The 22,434-nt window shown below is 44.8% G+C and overlaps 1 protein-coding gene across 2 annotated transcripts in view; it reads right to left on the reverse strand.

Moving 5' to 3' along the window:
- Positions 1–1,915: 1,915 nt before the first annotated feature.
- Positions 1,916–22,434, reverse strand: part of DUSP11 (dual specificity phosphatase 11) — a 91,242-nt gene continuing 70,723 nt past the window's right edge. For both annotated transcript variants that reach the window (XM_063932125.1, XM_063932124.1), the window contains one exon: positions 1,916–6,224. In XM_063932125.1, the coding sequence (XP_063788195.1) occupies positions 5,996–6,224 (229 nt within the window). In that variant the 3' untranslated portion in view covers positions 1,916–5,995. The remainder of the gene's footprint in view (positions 6,225–22,434) is intronic.

The following is a 22,434-nucleotide window of genomic DNA, read 5'->3' on the forward strand; positions in this document are numbered from 1 at the left end:
GGACCCGTCTATACCCCATGGTACTAATATGGACCCCAGCATCCTCTAAGAGAAAATACATTCAAAACAAGTTGCTATTTGTCTTGTTTCTGATCCTCAAGATTTGCTGCTATTTTTACTGACTAGAGTCCCAATTACCAACCTTGCCACACACTAAAAGATTTTATTTTTAAAGTTACCAATTTTCTGCTACATCACACTGCATTTGCATATGTCCGCCCACAAGTAGGATGATGTAGTGAGAGGAAAACATAGGAAATATAGGCAGATTGAGAACACACACACTGCTCAATATCTGGAGATTGTGGCAGATATTTTTGGTTTGGTACGATAGACCTGAAAATCGATTGTTAGAATGTGTGTTTGCAAGATTTTCCTGAATTATCAGCGAAACGCCGACACAATCATTCGTACACACTATACAATAATTTTGGCCGTTCTTTCAATTATTGGCAAATAGGCTCACTAATTGTATAGTGTGTACCTAGCTTAAGAACTTATTCACATTGACTAGGCGAGATCTCAATCTGCAAAGCTAGAGTCAAAACCATCAAAAACGCCTATCCATTTTGTTCACAAAACAAGTCTCCCATATTTTTCACTTCTCCACAAGCTCATGGAAGGCTTTTGAATAGTATTGCCACCTTCATCCGAGTGTAAAAGTAGCAATACTGTCATATGAGTCACTACCAGGCAGACCGACCAATTATCTAACATTGCCATAGACTGTCAGGTAATTGGTCTCCCTGTCTGATGGGTAGCCTGAGCATAAAGTGTCGCATCCGTCAAGCATGCAGGAAGTTTTTTTTTATGCCCAACAGACCAATAATTGGTGCGCAGTTACAACCACACACTACAATTAGCGGCCTTTATGGCCAGCATCACCTTTAGATTATAACGCCCAATAGATGCCTGGAAATAATCTATGTAGTTCATACCATCCAGCATAAGAAAATGTAATACCAGGTATTTATATAGCACACATATTCGGCAGCACTTTACAGAGGAAAATTTGCAAATTCACATCAGTTCTTGCCCCAGTGGATCTTATAAACTATATTCCCTACCACATGTACACACATTTACGATAGGGTCCATTTTTGTTGGAAGTCAATTAACCTACCAGTATATTTGTGTGGAAGGAAAGAGCACCCAGAGGAAACCCACGCAAGTACGGGGAGAATATACAAACTCCACACAGTCAGGGCCATGGTGGGAATCAAACCCATGACCTCAGTGCTGTGAGGCAGTAATGCTAACCATTACTGTTTATGCCGCCCAATAAGGCAGATGGCATCGCTGCCCATCCTATCCCTGGCATTCCCCCTTCAAAAGAGTTCGTTTTTGTTTTAGCCCTTAAAACCTTTCTGCAAAGTTGGAGGTAACCAGGTACTAGGTACAATAGGTGTACAATTAGACAGCAGTAAGCACATCAGGCAATGTTCTTCTACAGAGCCATTCCACACTGGCTTTAAATCCAGTATGTAAATGAACTAAAAGCCATTCCATGCAATAATATGAATCTCTTTGTTATTTGTGCTGTCGAGTATATAACATTTGCAGGCATACTGGTGCCTGTTACATGCCCATATACGCTGCAAAATTAGATTGACAGCATTTATGGGACCAAACCTCGAGTCAAATCAGATGTCAGTCCGCACAGAAGGCAGATGTCAGAAAAAAAGGACTGTATCCGACAGTGCTTACAGTACTTTATTGGCTCAGGTTATCCAGCCCTGGATAGATTCCATTTTGGCAAAACCTACACTTGCTACATAGAAAATTGTATAACAAGCCATTGGTATGAGGTTATGTTCATATGCTGCGCAACATGTGAATTTCTTCAATAAGTAGAAAGGAAGAAACCGATCTGGCACAAATGTAAAAGGGACAAATGGAAATGAGCGTGTACAGATAAGAGAAACCCACATTCTTTATTTCCAATAACATAATGGTGTTACATTTTTGGTGGTTTTAAGAGAAAAAACAACCATTTTCCAAAAGAAATGTTACATCTTTCCCCCACCATGTCCTCAAAGTCTTGGTTACAGTAATAGGACTATAAAATTAAATAGTGACTGTACATACGATGCAACCTATCAGCTCCACAGGCTTATCTTACATTTCTAGCAAATTACATTGGCTTGAACAGATGTGCACCGGTTACACTTTAATATACATACAATATATTAAATTCAAGTGTCTGAGCATTTACCTCAAGTATTTTGTCATTATACGGAGAACTCCTAAAACAAAAAGGCAGAAGACAAATTAAGAGGGCAATACCAACACAGAGTAAGACTCCATTAGCCAGGGTCGTGTCCAAAGTCTCTTCTCCCGGGTAACGCGCCTGGAGTTACTGGAGACTTGCGAGGAACCCCAAGGCAGCTGCTCACACTTATACTAAGGAGAAGAGACCAGGCCACAAAACCCAATGCAACTCTTTAGTCTATGGGCAAATTCAGGCACTGTGTTAGCTGTACTTTATTAAACCAATCAGTCCCCTAGGCATGAATGACATCACCGAGACAGTGACGCCAATTGTTCCTAGTGCATTATTAGGCTGCACTTACAAGACAAATTACTACCTGGTGTGAAATGGTTAGATTGAAATGACCGTTAGCAGCTTTCACAGGGCATTCAGATAATAAATGTATTATAATCTTTCACTATGCAGCACCATTCCTAACAGAATACATACAATATCCCAGCAGACAGGATGTCATCTGGCGTCAGTCTCCTGAACGCCGGGATCCCAACAGCCAGTACATTGACTGCATCCCTTACTTACAGCAATAAACACCCAATTGTTTTTTTCTTTTTTGATGATATTAAAAGCACATTTGTCTACACATAGTGGAGGCAGCCATTTTGGAGCTCAACGAACACTCATAAGAAAGTTCCTAGTAAATTCATAGGATTCAATCATCACAGAAACAGGACAAGCATGACTGGTGGATAGGCCGCATATGGTCTCCATGGCACGGATGTGAAAGGAGCACTGTAAAGCATACAAAAAACAAAAAAACTTCCACAAAAAATCCTTGACCGTGCTTACTATACACAAATGTACCTCTCTATGGGGACAGCAGCCAAGAGAATGCATATAAGGTCAGAGTTGTTCGCTAGCTGTTTAGTTCGCAGCGATCCGGCAAAAAAACGGCAGTTCTGCGCATGCGGATCAATGAGCACGCGCATCGTACTATTACAACAAACGATGTAGTTTCACGCAAGGTCTAGCAAAGCTTTTCAGTCGCACTGCTGGCCGCAGAGTGATTGACATGAAGTGGGCGTTTCTGGGTGTCGACTGATCGTCTTCAGGGAGTGATTGAAAAAAACCCCAGAGGCGTGCCAGGAAAAACGCAGGCATGGCTGGATGAACGCAGGGCGTGTTCGTGACGTCAAAACAGGAACTGAACAGTCTGAAGTGATCGCAAGCGCCGAATAGGTCTGAAGCTACTCTGAAACTGCACAAAATTATTTTGTAGCCGCTGTGCGATCCTTTCGTTTGCACTTCTGCTAAGCTAAAATACACTCCCAGTGGGAGGTGGCATAGCATTTGCACGGCTGCTAAAAACTGCTAGTGAGCGAACAACTTGGAATGAGGGCCATTGTGCACCAGTGTGAACAATCAATTCATTATTATATTTTTCCTCTATACTAGAGAATCCTGTGTGGGTATGTTGCTATTTAATTATTATTTAAAACCCATGCTTGGCTCCTACATACTAAGGGGCTGCTTCTGAATTGGGAGAAAAGCAAAACAAAAAATAAAATAAATCATAATAAGTAACTTTGTCCCTGGACAAACCATGTTGCATATACATGTATTTTTTGGCATGCAGGGTAAATAGCGGCAGTGGGCAGCTTTATTGTTCCAGCACACTGTAGATTTGAGTTTGGACACACCTCACACATCTAAACCTCTCTGCACCTAAGTATGCCCCACCTGCAGTGCAGCATGGTTTTGCCAAGGTGTAAACCTACTTCCTAAGTAATTGCTTTTCTCCCAGAATCAGCCTTGGGGGAGCATAAAAAACAAATAAGGCACACAACCATTACAATGAAAACTAGCATGAATTTCAAATGCCTCCCCCATCATATAGATATAACCGTGTGCAGCTCCTTACTGTGCAATGATTACTAAGCTTGTAAACACACAGTATCCACTTTAAAAGTTCAATGTATTCTTGTGTAAATGTATATAAACATAAATACATATTATATACACAGAGATGCACATCCTAAAACCATTAACAAACCCTGTCTCCTATAACAAGCACATACAATTAACTAAAAATTAGACAAGACTCCTCCCCAAAGCCACTGTAGAACACAGAAGAAATACTAAAATAAAATAAAAACCAGCCTCTGCAACATCACTAGTACCTAGTAAATGGGCACGGGTACATTCACATGAATATTCATTAAGGCTGCCTTTACTGAGCCTAGGCCAGTGATCGGGAACCTTTGGAACTCCAGCTGTTGTGCAACTACACATCCCAGCATGCCCTGCTACAGTTTTGCTATTTGGCCATGCTAAAACTGCAGCAGGGCATGCTGGGATGTGTAGTTCAACAACAGCTGGAGTGCCAAAAGGTATCCCATCACTGGCCTAAGCAATAGGTATGATTTGACGGGTGTAGTACTGGTGACCGGCGGTCTCCTGACCGCCGGTCACCTTACAGACGCCGGGATCCCGGCGGGGAGGGGCGAGTGCAGCAAGCCCCTTGCGGGGTCGCTGCGCTCGCCACGCTGCGGGCTCGGTGGCGACCGGTCGCCACGGGTTCTATTCCCACTCTATGGGTGTCGTGGACACCCACGAGTGGAAATAGTCCCTGTTGGTCGGCATGCCGACCATCGGGATAGTAAGCCGTCGGGCTCATGGAGGAGGTCATGTGACTGTCGGTCAGCTGACCGGCGGTCACATGAATACCACCCTGATTTGACAGGTAACACACGATACAGAGAGGGAGGTAAAATGTATTTAAGACCAAGGCTGTGGCACCTTACACACATGTAGATAATGCTGTACGAGCATCCGCTATGCCACATCACACATATCCTGAAAGGCAACATGAAGCCCCGTATTAGTCTGTCCTCGATTTGTTACTTCTTGGCTGAATTTGCCTTTACAAAGTTATTGCAGCCCGAGACCATTCACAGCCCCTTTCCTGGGTTACACTACTGTGCTCTTGCACCTGCAATATTTCATGAACTTACACACTTTAATGGAGTTATTGATGATGAGACATGCACTTGTGTGATCTATAAAACCGTAAGTAACATGGCAAGATCTCGTGCCTGAGCAGTAGCAGACATAAAATGCAGCATTATACTGTTGGTATGGAGAGCTCCTGGAACACCGGCTCTACGCTGGTGTGCTGCAAATGGCCACACTCCACCCAGGGTGAGCAGACCTGATGAATCTTACTTTAGATGCCAGTCAGCGGAAAGCATGAGCACACCAAACCTCAAACACTAACAATTAGCAGCATCACTCTAATGCATTTACTTAGACTATTCTGCTTAATTCAGTGGTTCTCAAACTGGTTGCCTCGGGGTACTTACAGGGATGCCCTGGGTTAGTGGTCCAGGAGCAATTCAAATTATTTACGGTCAATGAAACTCATAAAAACCTGTGTCTGTGGCTTCCAACCATGAACAGAAGTGAATCCTGTCCCTTGTCACATAACGGAAGCCAAGGATGACAAACACAATTTATGTAACTTCATATTTTTCTCAACAAGAAACATTTGGCCTAAGACTGCCGTGAAAAAAAAATAAAAAAAATGTTATGACTCAAAAGTTTGGGAACCACTGGCTTAATCCCATTGTAAAAGTAACCGCTCAATACTTAAGAGTCCATTAAAAGCCTAAAAATTAGAAAAGAAAACCAATACACGAAATGAAGAAACGGATCGGTCCCAGGCAACTTGATCACCAAACATCACTTGTTATTGCCACCGTCATCAATGTCCTGGCCTGGAGCTAGCTACCTCTGGTAAGGGCAACCTTGCCCACGATGTTGTGGACCAGAGGCACGAGCTGCTGTACCCTGTTTACCAGTAAATCGCTGTGGAAAGGCCTGTACTGGAGCGCTGTTCCCCGAATTAACTCCATTCTGCTGAGAAAAGCTGGAATCAGACACTTGTGCCCAAGTGGCGCCTCCCTGTGGTGAAAAGTGTCTGTTACGATGATGATTAGGTCTGCTATGACCACCTCTACAGCGAGAGAAAAAGAGAGGTATTAATGACAAATCTACAAATTGATAAAATAAAAAATGAAACATGGTGCAAAGATTTGCATACATTTTGTAATTAAATACAAAACTAAGACTGCAGTTATGTTGGGTAAAAGGTTGATGCCAGTGAAAATGCATTGAGGGAATTTGCTCTATTCAGGCATGTGGAAACCAACATTGCACTATGACCCAGATTCAGAGATGGGCACTATTTCCCCCCCCCCCCCCTCCCTCTTACAATCCTTGCAGAACTTTAGGATTGTCCCTTGGAAATAGGACGAATAGCTATTCCAACCACTTTGCCATCCTAAGACTATGGCTAAAATGAGGCAAAAGGGTAAATTTACTAGGATGGGAGTTCTATTTAAGATGGGATATTGCCCATAGCAGCCAGATTCTGCTTCTCATTTATCTAGCACCTTCTAGAAGATAATACCTGGAATCTGATTGATTGCTATGGGCAACATACATTTTAAATAGAACTCCCATCTTAGTAAATCTACTCCTAAGAGTCCTCTACAGCAAAATATGTGGCCTTAAGAATGGCATGGATCAGAAATCTGGATTTTGGTACTTACCGATAAATCCCTTTCTCCGATTCCACAGGGGACACTGGAGCGCAGTTACAATGGGAAATAGTAGGCAGTAACTGGGAGCTGGCACTTTAAAACGAACACTGTGGCTAGCTCCTCCCCTACTATGTCCCCCCTCCAAGCCAGTATATGTAAAACTGTGCCCGAGGAGAGCTGAAATAGACCAACATTAAAGTAGAGGAGGTTAACGCCACCATGTAAACCGGGATAACACGAAACAAACCGGGAAACCTAACCAAACAAAATGTTAACCGGAACCAAACAAGCAGTCACATAGTGACCTGGAAACCATTAAGCGAAAAAGGAGGAAACAGCGCTGGGTGGGCGTCCAGTGTCCCCTGTGGAATCGGAGAAAGGGATTTATCGGTAAGTACCAAAATCCTGATTTCTCCTTCATCCACTAGGGGACACTGGAGAGCAGTTACAATGTCCTGTAAAACCTGTCAAAGTCAGAAAAATATCTCTATGCACACTGCCATATTTGCACCTCACACAGGTCTGCGCTGCGCATGCGTGCGCTCTCCCGTGCGTGCGCATACTCGCTGTTGCGGGCACCCGCGGGCGCGCGGTATGTGCATTTACGGTAGAGTTCATGTGTTCGTAGCATGCGACTCAATCGTTACATATTTCCACTATATAATGTATTTTGTAGATCATAGTCCCTTTGATAGATTCTGAAAGTTTGGTTAATGTAGGATGTTCATGAACAGAGAAATCCCTCTTTGTTTGATACGAAGGGTCAGACAGGAGTAATACAGTGGTGTTTAGTACCCATCGGAAGAGTATTTAATTAGCAATATTCCGGTGTTGGTTTGAAGCGGATTAATCGCTCGTGCGAATAGTTATGGACATAAGAAGTTTATGAACATTTACTGTATTTGCACTTACTTATCCATGCGGCTGGAAACCCAGTTTCCCTCCCACCTGAGCTGTTGGAAATAGTCACAGCCCACCTGTATGAATCAACCTATGACCTTTTGTTATAATGCGAGGAGGAATTCCTGTGTCCAATGAACAATGAGATTGTAGGGACCATTGAATGGTATTGTGTGTGGGGCATAAATAGACAAGCCGATCACATCCAGCTCTCACTCTTCAACGGTTATCATTGCTGAAAATCGGGAGCTGGATGTCCAGAGGCACATGCGATCGTTTCCTTTGTGCGTAAGTTTCTCCGCAATCATATTGTCTTTCTAGATGTTATGGGCCATTTCTCTCTCTCTCTCTCTCTCTTCTCTTCTTTCTCTCGTACTCTCCTAAACGTAATAGTATTGTATTGTATTTCCTGTGTAGTTATCTGGTTAGGTAGTCTATGTTATATTGTAGTGTATGACTTGTATTGTATTAATTCTTTTGCAAGTATAACATTCATAATATATATATATTAGGCGTTGGACCCTAAGCACGGTATCTGTGTATTTCTTATAGTGTTAAGTATTCACAGAGCGTCGGTGACGCTCAAACAGCTTTTAAGTTAATAAAGGTTACACTGTGTTGCACCTACACCCTATCTCCATACTAAGGTTTTACAGCATATTACATTGTTTATGGTTTAGATTTAAAGGTTTAACATTGTGAGCGTCAGCGCCGCTGGTGATCTCCTCGTGGTCCCGAGCGTCCGCTACGCTATAGCGAATCATTACGTTAGTCGGCAGCCAATAGCGTGCCTGCCTGTGATCTCTCGGCCGTGAGCGAACGTGACGCTTGAGCGTCTCGACCACGGCTAAGCGATCATTACGCAACGAGCGTACCCTTACGGTACTCCATACGTAAATAGCGTACAGTGTTCTTAGACCTCATAAAGGGTTTTATATAAGATCAATGTTTAGCTTTATCAATTGGCGGCTCGTCCTGTCCTTCACATATCTCTGCTAGGTAATTTCAGCAGACATTATCCAGCAGCAAAGGGCGGGAGGTCATATTCCTCGTAGTGCTGTTTGGATAAGCGTCTGCTTCGCTTAGTAAAGGGTGCTGAAGGAATCCGGAACCGGAGGTAAGAACAACACGCTAGTGTCTTTTAAAACTGTTTATTTCTGTCTTGCGTACACACGCACATATCTGCATTTCTTTTTCATTCGTGTATTTTCATATATCACTCTCCTGTTTGCCATTTTATAATTGATAAAACGTGCTAAGAGAGATTTGTCGCTATTTCATAGTTAAAGTGTAAAACCCACATGCAACTCTACCTAAGGTAAAAGGAGAGATTGGTGTGTTGCGCGGTAGACGATCGAGGATCATCTACATTGATAAAAGTGTTAGTTGTGTTGCGGTGGACATTGGTTTTGTGTACACGTGTCTCTAACAAAGGGCTGAGACTCGCGTACGCCAAGGCCGACGCACGCAGCGTAAATTACGCAACGGAGCGTCTGGGTACGCCCACGTAACTCAAGTCACACGACAGTTGATTTTTAAGTAGCGCAACAGGCGATAAGTAGCGCAACAGGCGATAAGTAGCGCAACAGGCGATAAATAGCGCAAATCTATTTTAAATCCGAAATTTAGATTAACAGATCCTTCTCCAAATTCACAACACACCTGGTCTAAAGATAATTTCTGCGCAGAAATAGAAATAGAAGCAAAAGTGTACGTGTGGTGAGTGAGTGTTTTGTATATATAAGTTTATACAATTTTACAGGTTGAACCACAAGAAGTCGAGTTCTCGCAGAGGTACATACATGTAAGTGACGTGCATGGTGGCTAGGGAGGCATCTCTGGTTAAAAATAAAATTTGAGCAGTAGAGAATAGTAGACCAGGAGGTCATACTACAGACCGGGAGGTCCAGGTACAGCAGACTAAGAAGTCTGCCAAAAAAGAGAAAAGGGCACAACCCAGGGGGTTGGTGCAAAACCCATATAGGCCAATAAAGCTCTGGCTGAAGGAATTCGCAGCCGAAATTTTCGATTCCACTGGTCGCTCAGTACATAAGATTAGTTGCTTATGTGCTGAACGATTGTACCGCACGTAATTGTGTACATTAGTTAATCTGACCAGTACCATTTGTGTACGATCCCGGTCATAAAACTATTTGTACACTCTGATGTGATTTGTGTAATTTTTTATTTTCTGAAGGGAAGTTCGCTGGTCACTCAGGAATTGTCCAACAACCAATAGTTACTGGAAAGAGTAAGTGTTCTGCGGATATCCCTCGCATGTTCCAGTAAATAGAGGTTCATAGGGGCCCTGGGTCGAGTACGCCAGCACTAAGGCAGTGTGTGGGTCGTATTGGTCGGCGTGGGCGAGTGAGTGGGGTACTCGGTAAACCGCCACCGTCAGCCTATCGTGAACATTTTGGTTTTTGTAAGGGTTCGCTGAAGACCCTGAAATAAGGTCAGAGGTGGTGAAAGCAACGCCTGCAAGTTATGGGGGCCAATTGTTCAGGAAGGGGGCGATCAACCTCGGTTCGGGTTGATTCAGTAAACCGACCAGTCGGGTCGGCAAGGTACGTAATGTGTGAAAAATATGGCTCACATACAGAGGTTTTATGTGATGAATGGGAGAGAATGACAGTGCATGACGGGGAGAAATTCCCAAGAGTAGGTAGCTTTAGATCAGAAGTGTTGCAAAATTTAAGGAGGAGGATATGTCTCATTAAATCAACAAAGAGACGAATCCAACATTATGATTATTTGCAGTTATGGCAACAGGAGGGTGAAATACAGAGAGGATTGGCTCTGGCGGCGGGATCTAATCCTATCAAGAAATTGATAGCGACAGCCCCGCCGCCACCATACATATCAGGAGAGAAATTGGTTGCGGAGAATGACGCATTAGGGTGTAACAAACAAACACTTAGCAACTGTGTAAATGTTAATAAGTTAACTAATGCAAGTATTAACCCGTGCAAGTTGTACCCTGTTTTGAACTTTCCCCAGGAGTGTGATCAAGAGGACGAATCGGCAACAATATCGGCGCTCTCTCTAGCAGCCACCATAGCAGAGACAACAGTAGGCACGGCTCCACCCACGAGATTAGTAACAAAAGCCCCTAGCGGAGGGATAGGTGAGGTCGTATCTACAGGTAAGTACGGCACCATACACTACGCTGAAACCATTTCACCACAGGCTGTAGAACCTACACAGAGTGATGTTAGTAAACTTAATCCTGTTAGGGTAATAGCAGTGCCAAATGGGAAAACTGACACGACAGGAATCACTCCTGTTAGGAACATTGCCATGTACAGCCCATTTTCCCGAATGGAATTAAGAACCATAGTGTCTGAGTTCCCTGACCCTAGGAAAGACTTAGTTGCCAGCCAGAAATACATCAGAGACCTAGGGAACACTTTAGAGCCCAATAACAAAGACTGGCAGGTATTGCTGAGGGCATGTTTACCCTCAAATGTCGACGCAGCTCAATTTTTGGCTGACTGTGGATTAGATCAGGATGTACCTCTTACAGATGTGTACAACAAAGATAACGTAAAAAGAATAAGTTTACAGTTAAAGGAGTATTTCCCAGCAGTAGTTAAGTGGAACAAGATTTTCTCCATTAGACAGAAAGAGTCAGAAACTGCTGCAGAATATTTTCACAGGGCATTACTAGAAATGGCAAAGTACACAGGTATAGAGGACATTAAAACAAACATAAACCATCGAGAAGTAGCAGTATCTGTACTAATGGATGGGTTAAAAGAGACATTAAAGACAAGAGTACAGACCACGCAACCATGTTGGCGAGGTCTGTCGGTGGCTACTTTGAGAGAGGCTGCTATTGATCACGACCGGAATATCACCCGACACAGGGAGTCCCAAGGTGATAAGTTAATGGCCGTAAGTATACAGGCCCTGACCACAAGGCAGCCTTTGTATAAATCACCAAACCCTGTGGGTAAGTCAAATGTGGCAACTTGTTTTTCATGTCATAGACAGGGACACATGGCACGAGACTGTAGAGTGAAAAATTCACAAAACTCATATCAACCCCCTAGACAACGACACGACACACGACATTGGGAGAAAGGTCCGTAGAGACGGAGTTATGAGCCACATACAGGGGAAACAAAAAGATACCCCCCGAACAGAGACTGGCAAGCCACTGGTAGTTCCCATTGCACCCCTTCACAAGTAGTTGCTGCCAGCGGGATTCAGGGAGGTCACCATACCCAATAGGGGTGTGGCCATACCTGTAATCTGCAGCCAGTAAAATTGATTGCAAATCTTGGAAGTGAACCAGAAATTGCAATCAATGTAGCTGGTAAATCGTTAAACTTTCTTGTAGACACAGGGGCGGCCAAATCAGTGATAAATTCGACAGTGGGCATGAGAACCACTGGTAAGACAATTCCAGCTATAGGGGTAACGGGAGTAGTCCAGCACTACCCTGTTAGCAAACCAGCCGAGATTACAGTAGGGCCGTTACATACCAAGCATTCCTTTTTGCTAGCTGCATCGGCACCGACTAATCTCCTGGGAAGAGACTTATTGTGCAAAATGGGGTGCGTCATTTATTGTACTCCTGAAGGTGTATTCTTGGACATACCTGAGAATCACGCTCAGGAAGTGCGAGACATGTTAGACTCCCCGTCAAAATTAATGTCACATACCATTATGACAAATAGGACTCCATCCCAAGTAGAAGAAATGACATCCCAGATACCAGAGTCACTTTGGACTAAAGATGGACAGGACACTGGATTAATGGCAAACGTAGCTCCGGTAGTTGTACAAGTAAAAGATGGTAGGATAGCTCCAAAAATCCCACAGTACCCTCTGAAGCCAGAGGTGGAGTTAGGAGTTTATCCCGTAATAGAGCGCTTGCTACAACAGGGCATTCTGGTAAGAACGTCCAGCACTGCCAATAGTCCCATCTTCCCTGTTAAAAAGAGTGGGGGGAGGGGTTACCGGCTAGTGCAGGATCTAAGGGGGATTAACAAAATAGTTGAGAGTCAGTTCCCCGTAGTGCCAAATCCAGCTGTCATCCTTATGCAAATCCCTCCCACTGCGAAATTTTTCACCGTTATTGACCTCTGCTCCGCTTTCTTTTCGGTACCTCTGCACCCTGACAGCCAATATTTGTTTGCATTCACATACAGAGGAGTCCAATACACATGGACACGATTACCACAAGGTTTCATAGACAGTCCAAGTATCTTTTCCCAGGCTTTGCATGATTGTTTACAGTCTTTCCAACCAGAGAGTGGATCAGTATTAATACAGTACGTGGATGATTTACTACTGTGTTCTGATTCATTGGAAGCATCCCTGAAGGATACGAAACAGCTACTGTTTCATCTTTCAGACACAGGACACAAGGTTTCCAAAGACAAGTTGCAATTATGCCAAACTATGGTAAAATATTTGGGACACTGTCTAACACAAGGACTGAGACACCTGACCGCTGATAGAATTCAAGCAATTAGAGACATGACTCTGCCACAAACCCAGCAACAGATCAGAACATTTTTAGGAATGTGTGGGTATTGCCGTAACTGGATCCCAGGATTTTCCATTCTAGCGTTACCTTTGCAGGAGATGGTCTCCTCAAACAAACCTGAGCGGATTTCGCATACAGACGAGTCCGAGATGGCATTTGAGAGACTTAAAACAGTGCCTAACGCAGGCACCAGCATTAGGTATGCCAGACTATGGGAAACCCTTTGAGCTGTACGGAACAGAAAGTGCTGGTTGCGCGGCAGGCGTCTTAACCCAAAAGCACGGTGATGCCAGCAGGCCGGTAGCATACTACAGCGCTCAGCTAGACACGGTAGCGCGATCCCTCCCCACATGCTTGCGAAGCGTTGCTGCGATAGCATTGCTAGTAACGAAAAGCGAAGATGTAGTGCTAGGTCACAACCTCACAATTCATACACCACATGCAGTGTCAGCCTTACTAAATTCTGCCCAAACCAGGCACGTCTCATCAGCGCGGTTTACAAGATGGGAATTGGCACTAATGGCCCCCGTAAACATCACCATAAGGAGATGCAGTGCATTAAACCCTGCAACATATCTCCCAGGTGTGCCTGGACAGGCACAAAGGGTGGAGGATGAGAGTGGTGGGGAAGGAGAATTTAACACAAAGGAAGACACACATGATTGTATGGAATATTTGACCCAAAATTTTACCGCAAGGCCTGACATCAGTGACAATCCACTGGAAGATGTAGATCTAACTTTCTACACGGATGGTAGTTGTCACAGACAGTCAGACTCGGGAGACTTGTGTACTGGATACGCAGTCGTAGATGACCAAGGCACCATAGAAGCGGAACCGCTAGGCCCACCTCACTCAGCCCAGGTTGCTGAACTGGTCGCCCTAACCAGAGCATGTGAATTGGCTAAGGGCAAATCAGCCAATATCTACACCGACTCTAGATACGCATTCGGGGTAGTCCATGATTTCGGAGCCCTATGGCGCCTCAGAAATTTCATGACGGTAGCTGGTACACCGATAGAAGCCTTTTGATGTGAGCTGCATGCGCTAACAGCGATACAGGAACCCGACAGAGTGGCTGTTATCAAGTGTAAAGCACACACATATAGCCAGGACCCAGTATCACTTGGTAACAGCCGAGCAGACGAAGCAGCTAAGTTGGCAGCTGGTACCCCCAGACAGACAGACACCACACAACTGATTGTATTTAATACCATCAACACACAGAAGTTGTGTGAGATGCAAAATTTGTGTTCCACACAGGAAAAGGCAGTCTGGAAGGCAAAGGGATATGGCCAGGAGTCCTCAGGACTCTGGACGGATGGACAAGGTAAACCGGTGGCCCCCAGAGCATATCTCCCATGTTTAGCTGAGGCAGCTCACGGGCTGACTCATCTGGGCAAGGAGGGAATGTGCAAGTTGGTAAGAGCATATTGGTGCGCCCCAGGATTTTCATCTCATGCAAGTAAGAGAGCAATGTCATGCCTTACCTGTTTGAGAAAGAACATCGGAAAAGCAATACCAACAGAACCATCTCATATCCCACCTGCAGGCGGCCCTTTCCAGGTAATACAGATTGACTTCATTCAATTACCCCCTTGTCGAAATTTGAAATATGTACTTGTTTGTATAGATGTTTTCTCAAATTGGGTCGAAGCATTTCCTGCGGCCACAAATACCGCTATGTTTACAGCTAAGAAAATTGTGCAAAAATTTGTATGTAGATATGGTATCCCTAGAATAATTGAAAGTGATAGGGGTACCCATTTCACAGGTGATGTCTTTCAAGGAATGTGTAAGTTGATGGGAATTGATAGCAAGCTGCACACTCCATACCGTCCACAGGCGAGTGCGAAGGTAGAAAGAGTGAACAGCACTATTAAAAATAAACTGAGCAAAGTTAAGGCAGAAACAGGATTGACATGGCCAGAAGCTCTACCCATTGTACTGTACAGCATCAGAACCACTCCCAGGTCCCCTCTTAATCTGTCTCCCTTTGAAATCTTGTTTGGTCGACAACCGCATGTTATGATTAACCCTCAGGATGATTTGAAGTGTAACAATGAAGTGACTGTAAAGTACTTGATTAACATGAGTAAACAGCTAAGGAATCAAAATGATAATTTGAAGTTGGTGATTCCTGATTTACCAGATAGTAATTGTCATGACATTGAACCTGGGGATTATGTAATGATACGGAATTTTCTACGCTCAGGTTGCCTTATTGACAGATGGGAAGGACCATACCAAGTCTTATTGACTAGCACTACAGCATTGAAAGTTGCCGAGAGAGAGACTTGGGTTCATTCGTCCCATTGTAAGAAGGTTGCTGATCCAGAGAGGTCCCGTGATAAGGAACAGACGGTAGAGGAAGTTGTATCACTGGAGTGTCTGTTCCAGGAGGACTGAGGCGGCACCTGAGCATTGAGAATCACAAGATCAAAAGCAGTTGTCGATTCCCTGTTCCCTTTTATTGTTTTCTCCACTTCCCATCCCCCCTCCCTCAAATTATTTTTCCCCCTTCTCATTCTTCTTCGTTTCCTCCTATAAGATGGACTTGCCCGAAGAGACACTGATCCGGATTTTCCTGTTGACCAGAGCAGTCTGTTCCGGCGAGAGTACCATGGAGGTCGAGAGAGGTTCTGGAATGGGTTCTGATGACAGAGATGGAAGCGTAGTTTCCCAAGAACAACATAATCAACAAGCAAAGGCGAGTATCAGAAAACGATCCGATAGCATTGACCATAGAAGGAATTGTGAAGGATTGTTAGCTGAAGAAAACTGTATCTGTAGGCTCTGTGACAACGTAGTTGAGGATGGGTGCATCAAGAAATGCCAATCCAGTTTTAATATCCACATGGACCGGCATCCATTGAGTGACTATCACTCCTTAGTGGGTAGTGTTAAATCAAACAGATTGTTGGGTATGCTCTCAAGTACCTCAAGGTCATAGCAAATCAGGACTAGTACCATTTCCTTTAACGATAGGGGAGGTACTTGAGCTAAGTGGTGGGAGGCCGGTGGACAGGAGGTTTAATATCTCCAGTCCTCCTAGTTTGAAGCTCCACCAATATCATGTGGATAGATCCCTCATATGTTTTAACATTTCCAATCCCCGAAAGCCGGGAAATTGGGAAGTGTCATGGAGTAACCAAACCATGACCTTTTCATATAGAGCAGATAGAATGCCGACAGATACAGAGCTTGTACGCCACATAGCCAGTAGAGGAAAATCTTTCCGATATAGGTATACCCTAGGAAATAGGATTACGAGAGTTGGAGAGGTATCACCAGGATACTGTGCACATATCGTACAAGCTGATACGTGTACTAGACAGATGGGAGAATTAGGGTTAGGAGATTTCACATGGAAGATGTGTAATATGGTTATGTCCTACTCCGTCCCATATGTTCTCCCCGATGATGCATATTTCATATGCGGGAGGAAGGCGTACAAGTGGCTTGCCCCAAACTCTGAAGGATTGTGTTATATTGGAAAAGTACTGCCTGAAGTAATGACTGTATCACATGCCAAAATGAAAGATATACACCGTGTTGCCCAAGCTCCTTATACTCACACCCATTACGAGCACGTAGTTAAACGGCACCTGATAGAAAGAACAGAGCATCCGGCCTCTGACATGATCCATGAATCCACCGGGATTCAGGTTCTAATCGCGTTAGATTTCACTCGCACCGCCAGAGGAGTGTTGAATTATAAATACATATCTGCGCTCGCAAATTTGTTAGACAATATCACAGAAATGTATGATGACACGTTTAGGTATACTGGAAGAGAACTTCAAGCTTATAAAACAGAACTGGTTCAGCATAGAATGATTCTCAATTATCTCACGGCAGTAACAGGTGGATATTGTGTCACACTGGCAACGCAGTACGGCGTGAAATGTTGCACATACATTACAAATAGTACCGAGGACCCGGTCGAGGTCATAGACCAAAAGATGGACGATATTCTCCAACTGAAGTGGGAATTTCGCAGGAGACACAATCTCACCCTTGCTGCTGTGAGTAATGAGCTGACTGGTTGGGTGTCATGGTTGAACCCGCGAAATTGGTTCTCTGGTTTAGGAGAATGGGCTCAAGGAGTCATAATGGATGTAGGGAAGTTTCTCCTATGTATCTTAGGTGTTATCATAACGATTGGCTTGATATTTAGATGCGGTCAGGCTTTAATGAAGTGCAAACGAAGTACCAGGGTGATGAGTTTAAGGAGTGAGGGAATTGTAATTCCAATGGATTTGATTTATGACCCAAATGTAGAAACAATGATGTGATGAAAATGCGATTTCTACGGTCCGTTTCTTTCACCTGTTTTTCCGTTCTCCTCCAAGGTAAAAAGACCCACTTGGACGAGGAATTTGATGAGCCGATATACAGACAACGGATGGATTAAAGAAGAAGTTTTGACAACCTGATACACAGATTTTTGATGAACTTTGCCATAGATCCCCAGTTTCCCTAGAAATTTTAAAATTACGCTAGCCCAACACTTTTGTAAATCTATGGACATTGACAAAGCTTTTGCTCGCACCTTATGGGCAAAAGCACAAAGAAGACTGCATTCAACAGACACCGAACAAGACTTCAACCGACAAATGTTCATTTACCTGACATAGAATACCACTGCATTTACCGTAATTATGTCTTTTCTTCATCTCTACAACCTTCAGGTAATTACACACATAGTATAGGGAATACAGGCACAGATACCAGCAATCACATATTCCCCCATTCATGTATCATCAACTAAAATGTGCTCCCCATTTTGTTCAAAATCCGAAAAGAGCTCGGTAAAGTTTGACAGCCCATCCACAGACCCGTACCACGGGATAAGAAGGAATTCAAATGTATACTTCGCAATACCTCGAAGCTTGATTTAAAACACGTACGGCACGATGATACATGACCCCCAAGCACGGATTCATACACACATGCTTCTGCTATCACACTAGGTCATACCCTTTTCCTACCTTCTCCTCTCCTCCCCTACCCAACCATGTAAATGTATTAACCCCTGACATATATTTTTCTCTTTTTGAAATGTTTTAGGAAGTGGCAGTTATTGTTGACTGCCAAAGGGTGGACTGTCAAAGTCAGAAAAATATCTCTATGCACACTGCCATATTTGCACCTCACACAGGTCTGCGCTGCGCATGCGTGCGCTCTCCCGTGCGTGCGCATACTCGCTGTTGCGGGCGCGCGGTATGTGCATTTACGGTACAGTTCATGTGTTCGTAGCGTGCGACTCAATCGTTACATATTTCCACTATATAATGTATTTTGTAGATCATAGTCCCTTTGATAGATTCTGAAAGTTTGGTTAATGTAGGATGTTCATGAACAGAGAAATCCCTCTTTGTTTGATACGAAGGGTCAGACAGGAGTAATACAGTGGTGTTTAGTACCCATCGGAAGAGTATTTAATTAGCAATATTCCGGTGTTGGTTTGAAGCGGATTAATCGCTCGTGCGAATAGTTATGGACATAAGAAGTTTATGAACATTTACTGTATTTGCACTTACTTATCCATGCGGCTGGAAACCCAGTTTCCCTCCCACCTGAGCTGTTGGAAATAGTCACAGCCCACCTGTATGAATCAACCTATGACCTTTTGTTATAATGCGAGGAGGAATTCCTGTGTCCAATGAACAATGAGATTGTAGGGACCATTGAATGGTATTGTGTGTGGGGCATAAATAGACAAGCCGATCACATCCAGCTCTCACTCTTCAACGGTTATCATTGCTGAAAATCGGGAGCTGGATGTCCAGAGGCGCATGCGATCGTTTCCTTTGTGCGTAAGTTTCTCCGCAATCATATTGTCTTTCTAGATGTTATGGGCCATTTCTCTCTCTCTCTTCTCTTCTTTCTCTCGTACTCTCCTAAACGTAATAGTATTGTATTGTATTTCCTGTGTAGTTATCTGGTTAGGTAGTCTATGTTATATTGTAGTGTATGACTTGTATTGTATTAATTCTTTTGCAAGTATAACATTCATAATATATATATATTAGGCGTTGGACCCTAAGCACGGTATCTGTGTATTTCTTATAGTGTTAAGTATTCACAGAGCGTCGGTGACGCTCAAACAGCTTTTAAGTTAATAAGGTTACACTGTGTTGCACCTACACCCTATCTCCATACTAAGGTTTTACAGCATATTACATTGTTTATGGTTTAGATTTAAAGGTTTAACATTGTGAGCGTCAGCGCCGCTGGTGATCTCCTCGTGGTCCCGAGCGTCCGCTACGCTATAGCGAATCATTACGTTAGTCGGCAGCCAATAGCGTGCCTGCCTGTGATCTCTCGGCCGTGAGCGAACGTGACGCTTGAGCGTCTCGACCACGGCTAAGCGATCATTACGCAACGAGCGTACCCTTACGGTACTCCATACGTAAATAGCATACAGTGTTCTTAGACCTCATAAAGGGTTTTATATAAGATAAATATTTAGCTTTATCAAACCGCTCGGCCAAACTGCGATGCAGAGGCCACAAAAGTGTCAAACCTGTAAAATTTGACAAACGTATGTCGGCCCGACCAAGTAGCCGCCCAACAAAGTAGTCATGGAGACCCCAACTGCCCACGAGGGCCCCACAGAGCGCGTAGTGCACGCTGAAATTGAAGACGGAGGTTCACGAGAAGCTGCCAAATAAAGCCTGTCTGATGGTCAGCCGAATCTATCGGGACAAAGTCTGCTTAGAAGCCCGCCAACCACGGCAGGCAGCATCGTATAGAACAAATAAATAGTCCGACTTCCGAATAGCCGAAGTCTTATCCACATAGACCTTGAGCGCCCTGACAACGTCCAACGATCTCAAATCCGAACAGTCCACGAGAGGGTCGAAACCACAAGTGGCTGATTGATGTGAAAATCGGACACCACCTTAGGTAGAAAAAAGACATGCGAGTACGGAGCTCGGCCCTATCCGCATGAAACACCAGGTAAGGAGGTCGACAAGAGAGAGCCCCAAGTTCCGACACCCGTCTGGCCAGAGCCAGGAGAAGGACCACCTTCCAGGTGAGATATTTCATCTCCACCGATTCCAGAGGCTCAAACAACGAAGACTGCAGAAAAGAGAGGACCAGATATAGAGGTCCCATGGTGCTGTCGGAGGGTGAAAGGGAGGCTGTATTCGTAGAACCCCCTGAAAGAAAGTCTGAACTTCCGGCAGCAAGGCTAACTTTTTATGGAAGAAAACTGAAAGAGCAGAGACCTGCACCTTTAGTGAACCCAGTCTTAAGCCTGCCGAGAAACCCGCCTGCAAAAAACTGAGAAGGCGGGCTAAGCGAAAAACCGAAGGAGAAAACTCTCGACGTTCACACCAGGCCACATAGGCCTTCTAAATGCAGTAGTAGTGAGACGATTTGACTGACTTTCTAGCCTGAAGCATAGTAAGTATAACCGTACAAGGAATCCCCTTCCTTTTCAAGATGGCCTTCTCAACAGCCATGGTGCCAAATGTAGCCTGCGTAAGTCTGGATAAAGAAAAAGGACCCTCTTGTAGCCCCGTAGTGGCAGGGGCCAAGGCTCGGCTACTGACAACAGGTGTTGGGTGGAGTACCAAGCCCTGCGCGGCCAATCTGGAGCCACCAGGAGGACCAGAGCGTTCTCTCTTGATGCGTTGCAGAACCCGAGGCAACAACGGGAAAGGAGGAAAGAGGTAAACGAACCGGAAATTCCAAGGAGCCGTGAGGGCATCCATGCCCGCCGCCAGGTCCCTCGTTCGAGAGTAATACAGAGGCAGTTGATGGTTCAGGCGGGACGCCATGAGGTCAATCTGTGGGTTTTCCCCACCGGCGGACCAGCTGACAAAACACCTGGGGATGGAGTGATCACTCTCCCGGGTGCATGTCCTGTCAGCTGAGATAATCGGCTTCCCAATTGTCCACTCCTGGAATGAATATCGCAGAGAAGGACAGAGCATACTCCTCCGCCCAGAGAAGGATGTTACAGTGATGCAAGTGCCGCCATGACGGTTGATGTACAGTACCGTCGTGGCGTTGTCGGACTGAACTCTGACCGTTTGACCGCGCAGCAGGTGATGTGCCTGAAGTAGGGCGTTGTATACCGCCCGTAGTTCGCAAATGTTTATGGGGAGACCGGATTCGTGAATCGACCAGCGCCCCTGAAACCAATGTTCGAGGGTCACTGCCCCCCAGACTTGCGTCTGTGGTGAGGAGAGTCCAATCCCAAACGCCGAACCGCCTTCCTTCCAACAGATGCGACAACTGTGCCTTTGGAGTCAGCGTCACCCGCTGATGAAGGAATAGATGAGATCCTGACAACTGATGTATAAGACACAGCTGAAACAGTCGAGAGTGGAAGCAACCGTACGGCAGAGCTTTGAACGCCGCTACCATCTTTCCCAGAAGGCGAATGCACAGATACACTGACACCCGACGGTGTCGAAGTACTGACCTCACCAGCATCTGCAGAGACAGGATCTTGTCCTGAGGAAGGAAAACCCTCTGATGGACCATGTCGAGAACCATCCCCAAAAACAGCAACCGTTGTGAGGGGCATAAGCGAGACTTATCCACCCGTGCCGAATCAGAAGGTCCTGCGTTATCCGGATATTCTGAAGTAACAGGTCTGCAGAGCGTGCCTTTATTTGCAGATCGTCCAGATAGGGGACAATCGTCACACCCTGCTTCCGAAGCAGGGCCATCATGACCGCCATGACCTTTGTGAACACTCTAGGAGCAGAAGAGAGACCGAACGGAAGGGCCTGGAACTGGAAATGAGGGTCATGTATCGCGAACCTGAGAAAAGCCTGATGAGGAGGCGAAATGGGAACATGTAAGTATGCATCTTTGATGTCTAAGGACACCAGAAACTCGTTTTGCTCCAACCCAGCAATAACAGACTGAAGGGACTCCATCTTGAACTTGGATACCCTCAAAAACGGATTGAGATCCTTCAAGTTCAGAATTGGCCTGACAGAGCCGTCCGGCTTCGGTAAGAGAAACAGGCTTGAGTAATAGCCCTGTTTCCGATGATGAGAAGGAACAGGGATCAGTACCTTTGTGGACAGAAGCTTCTGAACCGCTGCCTGCAAGGCAACTCTACGGTCATCGGAAACTGAAACCTGTGGTGAAGAAACGCTGGGGCGGTCGGGTTTGAAAATAGAGCTTGTAACCGCAAATTATGAGATCCCTGACCCAAGCATCTGGACAGGATTGTACCCAGGCCT

Source organism: Pseudophryne corroboree, chromosome 6, assembly GCF_028390025.1.
Source record: "Pseudophryne corroboree isolate aPseCor3 chromosome 6, aPseCor3.hap2, whole genome shotgun sequence".
Classification (NCBI taxonomy): Eukaryota; Metazoa; Chordata; class Amphibia; order Anura; family Myobatrachidae; genus Pseudophryne; species Pseudophryne corroboree.